At 36.0% G+C, this 10,171-nt stretch overlaps 1 protein-coding gene and 1 long non-coding RNA gene across 2 annotated transcripts; one reads left to right on the plus strand and one right to left on the minus strand.

The window, feature by feature from the left end:
• The first annotated feature begins 1,284 nt into the window (after positions 1 to 1,284).
• Positions 1,285 to 4,065, plus strand: LOC133729742 (sugar carrier protein C). Its single transcript, XM_062157306.1, has 4 exons — positions 1,285 to 1,562; positions 1,669 to 1,991; positions 2,727 to 3,356; positions 3,479 to 4,065. Exons 1-4 carry the CDS (start codon positions 1,433 to 1,435, stop codon positions 3,953 to 3,955), a joined length of 1,560 nt encoding a protein of 519 aa, XP_062013290.1. The 5' UTR covers positions 1,285 to 1,432; the 3' UTR covers positions 3,956 to 4,065.
• A 1,385-nt stretch (positions 4,066 to 5,450) lies between these two features.
• On the minus strand, positions 5,451 to 7,543 carry LOC133733640 (uncharacterized). The gene is made up of 5 exons (XR_009857810.1): positions 7,237 to 7,543; positions 6,667 to 6,944; positions 6,046 to 6,296; positions 5,759 to 5,814; positions 5,451 to 5,651 (listed from the first exon to the last, which is right to left on the minus strand). It is a non-coding gene; the product is annotated as an uncharacterized LOC133733640 (long non-coding RNA).
• Positions 7,544 to 10,171: the final 2,628 nt, after the last annotated feature.

The raw sequence follows: 10,171 nt of genomic DNA on the forward strand, positions 1-10,171 counted from the left end.
GAATTTAGGAACATGATACTCTCTATCAAAATGACCCTACATTTTTCGGATATATTTGTTAGAAACTCACAACAATTTAATAATATAACATTTCATAGATCAAAAGAAAATCTAAAATAATATAAGATGCGCTCGATGAAAGAAAGAAAAAAGATCACGGAGGGTCGGAGGTTACTCAACTAGCAAGCAACAAATTGTGCCGTTGCCCCATCAAAGGCCATCAGTTAAGAGTTGGTTCAGTAATAAATAAGTTGACAGAGGACCATTAGACATAAAAGAGAAAAACAAAGCTGGGAATCAATTTTCTTTGCTGGACTTTCCGGGAAATGAGGAACAGACCTCCAATGACATCAACCCAACCTAACGTCATCTGAGACCTTACCCCAAATATCCCCGACATTGCTCCTAATTTACCAATACTACCACTCTAGATTTGTATTAATTTCTCGTACATATCTTTAGTATCATCACATTCACATGGACCGACTGCTTTGGTGTAATTGTAAAGGCCCTTTTAAGTCACGTATTCCCCACTTTTCCACAAATCCCATGATTAATGGGAGGTATAGTATAGCCTAGCATGGCCGATGTACCAAAACTCCTCCTATTTCTATCCGATTCCATCCAAGCATGATGTGTATATCCAAATATTATCCAAAGTTATAGTAGTCTTCACAGTATATCTGCGATATCCGATATTTTAATTAATGAGTATAGTACGTGCTCCAACATAGCAGCATAACTGACATATTGAAAATCTGACTAATCCTAATCCAATCCATTCCTAGTATGAAATATATATTGCATATCCAAATATGAAGCAAAGGTGTCAAGAACTTGGACAGCTAAACCACATTGACATCCAACTCTTTATGAGTATAATCTGACGTGTAAAATTGAAGAAACTGTCACCGACCTTTATCCAATTCATAGTATTTACTTACCGGTTTAATCATTTTCGTTGCGGAAAAGCTTAAGGAAATTAAAAACATATTTGGATCACTGCTTTGGTTAACCTTTTGGTCACTTTCCGAAGTTTTTAAAATGTAATTGTAGGACCATAAATTGGTTTTACGTATATGGTAATTGTGGTAGCTGTTTAGAGAATACTCCAACAAATCATATCAAATCTTATCCTAAAAAAAATATATAGCGTGTATGAAATTAATGATGATTAGTAATTAGAAGTTATTATTTTCTTTGACAGCTCAAGGGGTTGTTTGTAATTTGACTCCCAGTTCAGACTCTCCGTTTTTCTATATATACACACCTACTGGCCCTTGTCCAAAACCTCATTGTATCTTCTTCCTCCTGTGTGTGCCTATTGTGTTCTCATTACTTTTCTTCTTGTTCATTTCTAAGTTTTTCGAAACAACTCCGGGATTTCAAACCCTTTTGCTTGAGTTCTTTCTCTGAGTAAAGCGGGGCGACAATGCCTGCCGTAGGTATTGCCAGTGGTGGCGAAAAGGAGTATGCCGGAAAACTCACCGGTTATGTACTGGTAACATGCATCATCGCCGCCATGGGGGGGCTGATTTTCGGCTACGACATTGGAATCTCCGGTAATCATTTTCTTGACCACACTTTAGTAACGTACTTGTTTTGGTTGAACAAACTTGAATTTTGAACCCTTTTTTTTTCCTGACATGAATTTATTGGTTTTGTTAGGTGGTGTAACGTCCATGGACTCGTTCCTGAAGAAGTTCTTTCCTTCTGTGTACCGTAAGAAGGAGCTGGACAAGTCGACCAACCAGTACTGCCAGTATGACAGTCAGACGTTGACCATGTTCACGTCTTCGTTGTACTTGGCTGCTCTCATGGCCTCGATTGTGGCCGCCACCGTGACTCGGAAGTTTGGCCGGAAATTGTCCATGTTGTTCGGTGGTCTTCTTTTCTGCTCCGGCGCCATCATCAATGCCGCTGCCAAAGCTGTGTGGATGTTGATTCTTGGCCGGATATTGCTCGGTTTCGGTATCGGGTTCTCCAATCAGGTAAAACAATTGTTTGGATCTTTGTATTTGGTCTCTGTCCGTGAACAAGAAGAATGTGCTGTCTAAAAACAAAGCTCAATGATTTTTATTCCTGAGTTATATGCTTGGATTTGACTTTTTCTTCAGATCTGATATCGAACATGACGAAATAACCTTAACTTTTTAGGATTTAGATATGGGATTTCAAGCTTTTATATATGAATGTTCTTTTTGTGCTTCTGTATATTAATGTTGTCTTCTCACCTTAATTTTGTCACTGAGAATATGAGGAAGAATGGTCACTTATTCTCTATCTAGATGGTTACTTTCTTATTGTGTGTTTTCAGCAAGCAAACAAGTTAACAAGGATGTGATGTGTGATGGGATAAGAATTTGGAAAATATGGAACTTCTGTGTTTGAATTTAGTTCAAATTAAACTTCAAATGCATGAGCTGTTTTTTCTTTGTTTGTGACTTCACTGTGCACCCTTTTTTCGCCTGCGTTTACTTTTGATGGTAACGGTGTTGAATATGAAATTGCAACCAGTTTGCCAAAACATTAAATATATAATACAAAGATGTCATTATCTTTGATTCCTTTAAATAATTTGTGAAATAAGAAAACATGACAACTTGTCAAAACCATGTGACCCTCTTGATCCTGACCTTTTTGTTCACTTCTATCAGATTATTATTTGTAAATCTTTGGGGATATAATTAATTAATTCTGTGATAATTCTATATTTGAATTTACAGTCTGTGCCACTCTACTTGTCTGAGATGGCGCCATCCAAGTTCAGAGGAGCTCTCAACATTGGTTTCCAGCTTTCTATCACAATTGGTATCCTTGCCGCCAATTTGTTGAATTACTTCTTTGCCAAGATAAAGGGCGGTTGGGGATGGCGTTTGAGTTTGGGTGGTGCAATGGTCCCTGCCCTTATCATCACCGTTGGCTCCCTAATATTACCAGACACACCAAACTCTATGATCGAGCGCGGCCAGCACGAGAAAGCCAAGACCCAACTCCGGAGAATTCGCGGTGTTGATGATGTCAGCGAGGAGTTCAATGACCTTATTGTAGCTAGTGATGAGTGTAAGAAGATAGAGGATCCATGGAGGAATCTACTTAAGAGGAAGTACAGGCCCCAACTCTGCATGGCAATTCTGATTCCATTCTTTCAGCAGCTTACCGGTATCAATGTGATCATGTTCTATGCTCCTGTGTTGTTCAACACAATTGGTTTCGGAAGTGATGCTTCTCTCATATCGGCTGTGATCACCGGAACTGTCAATGTTGCTGCAACATGTGTTTCGATGTATGGTGTTGATAAGTGGGGAAGGAGGAAGCTCTTCCTTGAGGGTGGAACTCAAATGTTGATATGCCAGGTACTTAAGCAAGCACTCGTTTTTCAACTTGGGTTTTCCCCTTTCATATGTTTAATGAATTTTTTTTTTCATTTTTTTTTTCATGATTTTAACCAGTTGGGTCTTGTTCTTTCTAATTGCAGATAGTTGTGGCGACTTGCATTGGTGCTAAATTTGGATTGGATGGAGATGCTGATAATTTGCCAAAGTGGTATGCAATTGTTGTGGTGATTTTCATCTGCACATATGTAGCAGGGTTTGCTTGGTCATGGGGTCCTCTAGGGTGGCTAGTCCCTAGTGAAATCTTTCCCTTGGAAATCAGATCAGCTGCTCAGAGTGTCAATGTCTCAGTCAACATGATCTTCACCTTCATTGTGGCTCAAGTCTTCTTGACAATGTTGTGCCACTTGAAATTCGGGCTCTTCATCTTCTTCGCATTCTTCGTGTGTGTCATGTCCATTTTCGTGTACTTCTTCTTGCCCGAGACAAAGGGGATCCCAATTGAAGAGATGAGCAGGGTGTGGAAGCAGCATTGGTACTGGAAGAGATTTGTTACCGATGAAGATTACCCCAATGATGGTTATGAGATGAGCAAGCCAACAACTGTCAAAACTGTGTAATTGGTCATGGGCAAATATGCCTCTTCATTTACTTGTTTAGTTTTGGTTGTAGTAAATACTATTGTTTCCAATTGGCAAGGTTTATATACAAATTTCTGTTCTTCAATTTACATACCTATGTTCTGTGCCTTTCCATATACTTGAATCGTAATGTGGGTTGTTGGGACCAGAAATGGATTGTGGTTTTGACTTCTTACATGTGCACTCATTTCCATTTCAATAATTGGGTGGAAACTTTGGCAATATAAGCCAATGAGACTATTACAATACCGTCATTAAAAAGAGAGAGAAGAAATTGAATTTGAAGGCCATCTTAAAATTTGGTATAAATTGTCCAAGAAGAAAGGAGTAGGGAACTACGAGCACTATGCAAGTTCTTGATGAGTAGCTTTCAATTATTGGTGGGATTGCTTAAAGTGGCTTAAAGGGCATCTCAATTTGGGTTTGTTTAGGCCCTCTTGAGTGAGATCATAACTAACATCATTGGTTAATTTGCTCATCTAATAGTAGTTCAGATACTTTGTCTAAATTCAAAAAACGTTACATGAGTTGGATATATATAAACTTTATAGAGCCCCAAGCAACTATCTTTAGTCCTTTGGATGTTCATTGCCTCTAATGGTCTATTTGCCAAGGCACATTATTGAACACAGCACATGGTGTGATGCTAGACACCCCAAGGATGGATTGATGACAAGCAATAATAATCAAGCGTACAATTGTATCAGCAAATAAATAAAGAAATTTAATAATGAAGATATTTCTGTTATACGACAATATAAAATTTAAACTGTTAAGTGAAATAATAGTTCAAATGAAAGATGTCACACACCTAAACTTCACAATCTTTCTATTTCTTGCACGGATGTCATCTTTTAGGCCTCACGATCTATCTCTTCGACCCACATTTTTCTCATAATGTATAGTTTAGGTACATTTGTGAGGGGATTTCACTTAGTTTGAGAACATATAACCAATGACCACAATACAACATATAACTTGTTCAATTTTTTTTGTATTTGTCAAATTATCTCTTTTAAGTGACAATGTTGAGTGATAAAACTATATAAATGAAGATGATATGTTGAGTGACAATGTTGCGACATATGAAAACCGTCGTAAAAAAAGCAAAAAACGTCGCAAATAACTTTTTGCGACGGTTTTGCGACGCTTATTGAAGCGTCGTCATAAATCGCGTAGCAAATACTTTTTTGTTTTTTACAACGCTTTAAGAGGCGTCGCAAATACCTTTCGCGACGGTTTTGCGACGTTTCTTCAAGTGTCGCAATAATTTATGTCATAAATAGTTTCATTAAATACGACACGTAAACAAGCGTCGTAAAAACCTTTTGCGACAAAGATGCGACACTTTTTATTCGTCGCAAATACTTTGTGGGGTAATAAAAAAAAACTGCGACAGTCATTTTGACTGTCGCAATAAGAGGTTCTGATCATTCACTTCATAGGGATCTAGCAAGTAAACACCATTTGCATGTGTATTAAAAGTACCTTTCACTCATAACAAATAAACATCATAGCTGATGTAAATGTTTACACAAAAAATTTATATTCTAATGTCAGAAAAATTTTATTATTCAAAGTAGTGATATGGGCATGTACAGTATGTAAAGTAGCTTTCTACATCCAAATAATGTGGAAATTTCGCATGTTTGTCATCAATTGAACCTGCAATATCCTGTCACAAATGCACAAAGCATGATCAAGATTTCTCTAGGCACATAACATCAGCATAGCATTCCTTCCCAATAATAAACTCTGAAATCAAGCAGCTTAGTAGCTTACCAATTGGTTGTTCACTTGTTCTTCAAGGATGGAAGTTGCCTCTCAAATTAATACACCTATAACCAATTAAAGTAACATATACTTAACTGTAGATGATTAAGAAGACAACAAACAGTGGGAGGGCAAGCAATGAACAAAACCCTCAATAGACAATGAAAAGAAAAAAAAAAATAACTGAGAAAAGTATATTCTTGTATGTACTAACTCTAGGAACACTTTTCAGGATGTGTATTGCATATTTTATATGACTCATTAAAACATATAAAGAGCTGAAATATTAAACCAACCTTAGTTGAGACTCAGTGCTGCTGCTGCACTCGGAAAATAGCACCTTGATGACAGGATGCAGATCTATCTTTGGTACTGGTTTGGTATTGCCCAGTGTGGCCAAACATGACCACTGCCAGACCAAGAATTTGTATTTATGACATGAGAACAATTTGCAGCATTGGAGATCTGAGTCACGGCCCTAAATGATAATTGATCTTTTGCACATTCGAGTAGCTGGTTTGCAAACATTCTCTCCAAGGTATACTTCCTGTTCCATGAAACAAATTAAATGAATTAAGCTTATATCCACCACATGAATATTTGAACACTGCAATACTAAATAGAAAGGAAGAAAAAAGAAAAATCCAAAGGTGGACATGAGAGATGGGTGAGCATCTGTGAGTGCCCACCAGAAGAGAGATTTTCTTCATAAAATACAGTAAAGGGAAAAAATTAATAAACAAATAAAGAGAAATGGAAAGCATATCCAGATTTATACAACAGTAAGGTCCTTTGTTTATTCTTCCACATAGTGATGGCTAATGGATCAATTGTTAAACCTGGAATTAGAACCATTCAATAAGAAAACCAAACTCAATTGCTAAACCAATAACTGAAATTATCAAAGTCAAAATTACCTTCTTGCAGTGATGTTGTTCCAGTGAGAAATCCGAAACTCCATATATATAGGAACCCAAGGCATTTGAAAATGGGGCAACATGAAAACCAGAAAAACGCATTATTCAAACTAAAAAATCTCAACCAAAATTCATAGAAATTGAACCAAACTACAATTCCCTTTTAACCAGCAATCAAATTAACCCAAAGTAAATTGTACCTGAGACACAAGAAAGAAAATAAGAACGACTAGATATAAATTGAAGGTTAGACTTTTGATCTCTCGTGATCTCAGAACCTACATATAAAACAAAGCATTATTAGCACGGTTGCTCTGTCAGCCGAAATGTGAAGATATTCCTGAACTCACAGCAATACATGGACTGTAATATCACACTGAGATCCATAAAACCTAAAGTGATTGAGTTTGTTTTTCTTGTAATTGACAGAATTACAAAGTAGGAGACATTTATACATCATATCCCAGCAATTGAAGAAACTGAAAGTAAAATGAACTCTGCAACCGGACAAAATGGGGGCAAATAAGATAATGGGTGTGAAGAGAATTCTAAAGGAAAATAGGTTCGTACCAGTTTAGGGTTACACGCCAATTGCTCGAGAAATTGCCCCAATGAAGCCCGAACACAGTAGAAACTTTGAGCCGGGGTACTCTGGCATATCTCAAGTTTTCAATCAGAGCTGCTGGTCTCACTCATCGGAGAGGGGATGCGAAGGAGTGTACCGGATTGTGGGCTCATACGGATTAGAAGATCAAAATTCTTGCTTGGTTGCAGGCGGTTTAGATCTAACTAGGATAGGAGTTTGTTTTTGGGGCTTTGATGGTCAGATTGAGAGAAGATCGTGTGTCTGGAAAACCTTGTTCCGTTTTTTTTTTTTTTTTTTCCCTGAGTGCGCGATATAAGCAGTATATACGACAACAAATGCGACATTACTTAAACTCATGTAGTAAATAGTTTCGCCCTATTATTTAGGCAGGTAAAATGTTTATACTTGCGACAATTTAGTGTATCTGTCGCAGAACCAGTGTCGCAAATGCACATTTTTCTTGTAGTGTGATATGTGTCTAAATTTTTGATGCTCCGTATTACTTGAATTTACACCTATACACAAATATGTGCACGACATGATATTGAGGGAGATTATGAAGGCACAATTGATCAACAACATCATGAAGCCACCCAAATTGATAATGGCGTACAATGGATTAATCAATGATTTGTCTGGAAAATTAGAATGAACTTTCTAACAATGGAAGAAGAAAGTACTGAATGTAACCAGTAGATCATGAAGATTGCTACCAGTCATAATCATAGAGCTTTATTCAAAGTGGAGAAGAATCAAAATATATATCACATGCTTTTGGTTGTAGCATTTTTCTTTTTCTCCACAATGCCATAATGAGATTTAAGAACTTTCGGTATTGCAATTTTACAAAGCTAGCGCGCTTGGCATCCAACTTGGTAATATAAGAATTAGATACCACACAATTCTTAGGCCAAAAACCTTCTAGCTACCAAAAGAGAGGAGCTTTCTCAATTTGATCACGGCCTTGGTATGAACTATGAAGCAAAAGAAGAATCGCATGACTAGATTTTAATTCATAGGGGCACTTTATAAGTTCTTGGTTTTCTCTTTGAGTCGTAATGGATATGTTTTTGGATAGAGTTGGATAAGTGGAATTCATTTCTCAATCTCAAAAGGAAGATGGGGGCAATGGGCATCATATGCTAATTGTGTCCTTGTTTTATGTTTGTTTTGTTTCTCATTGAGCATCGTCCCAGCCCCCACCCCCCCCCCCCCAACAAAAATATCCCTGTTCGTAAAGCAGAAGATGCATACAATTGAGCCCTTTTTGGGGCAGAAAGTTATATTTGAGCAACTAGTCTTGACTCTTGACATACACACTTTGCATGATGCAAGTGTCTTTTGCGTGATTGCCAAAATCTTGAAACATATCAAAGAAGCTCTTTACTAGACATCTTTATCTCTACTATAATAAAGTGAGGCCTCATCTCTGCTTCTCTGGTGTCAAAGCATCACCAAAATTCTTTCTTAAAAAAAAAAAAAGAAAAAAAAAAGTCCTTCACCAAAATTTGAAAGATCCAGAATGCATTTCAAAACAAAAATAAATAAAAATCCATGATTAAATCATTTAAAAAAATTTGTTATGGTAAAATAAAAGAATATAAAAACATTAATATGAAAAAATTTAAAAATTGAGAAAATTAGAAAAAAAAACCCTAAAAAATGAAGCTCCTATTAAGAAAAATCCATTCCTATATTTTCTTTTAATCTACACCCATTCACATAAATAAACCTTCCTTATAGGTTTTCAGTCTATAATTAAGTTTTTTCATGTTTTTTTAGTTTGACTATTTTACCCTTCTGATTGAATAAGGAAAATATTCCTCAAATATAGTTGTTTTTTTTTTTTCAATTTAAATATGGCATCAGTTATAAACACAAATTAGAATTTAATACAATCAATTTATTTTCCATTATTTAAAAACGATTAATTGCCTTAATTATTGTATATCTCTTCCTTTCTGATTTGATCTATATATTTGCCATTTTTTAGTAGATATGTTTGTGTAGATATTCCTATTATTAAATATCTCAACGTGATTAATCGCCTTAATTATAGTATATAACTTATGCCATATTTTAGGAGATATGTTTGTGTAGATATTCCTTATTTAAAAAGATTAATTGCCTTAATTATTGTATATCTCTTCCTTTCAGATTTGATCTATATATTTGCTATTTTTTAGTAGATATGTTTGCGTAGATATTCCTATTAGATTTCGTAGATTTCTCAACATGATTAAACATCCTTTTGTGGAGATATTCCTATTATTAGATAGCACCTAAACTCTAGGTGAGAGTATTCTTTAGCCATCAAGAACTTGTAGAATCTATTGAGAAACAATAAGAGGAAAAAGAAACATGCAATCAAGCAAGAACTTGTAGAATCTATTATACCTATTCAATAGCATAAACCCTGAAAAATCACAAAACAAATACCTCTTCGTCAGGAAGACACACACCTATTGAATAGGTAGCAAACACAATGCTCATCAACCATGCCAATCGGATTAAAGGGATATGCAGTTGAACAAAGGCAACCCACCAACCTCTGATTGTGCGATCCATTTATATCACAATCACAATTTGAAATCAAAAACATAATCGTATGATTGTGGAGATAGTCGCACCTAAACTCTAGGTGGGAGTATTCTTTAGCCATCAAGAACTTGTAGAATCTATTGAGAAACAATAAGAGGAAAAAGAAACATGCAATCAAGAACTTGTAGAGTCTATTATACCTATTCAATAGCATAAACCTTGAAAAATCACAAAACAAATATCTCTTCGTCAGGAAGACACACACCTATTGAATAGGTAGCAAACACAATGCTCATCAACCATGCCAATCGGATTAAAGGGATATGCAGTTGAACAAAGGCAACCCACCAACTTCTGATTTGTGCGATCCATTTATAT

This window comes from Rosa rugosa, chromosome 2, assembly GCF_958449725.1.
Source record: "Rosa rugosa chromosome 2, drRosRugo1.1, whole genome shotgun sequence".
In the NCBI taxonomy this organism is placed as follows: Eukaryota; Viridiplantae; Streptophyta; class Magnoliopsida; order Rosales; family Rosaceae; genus Rosa; species Rosa rugosa.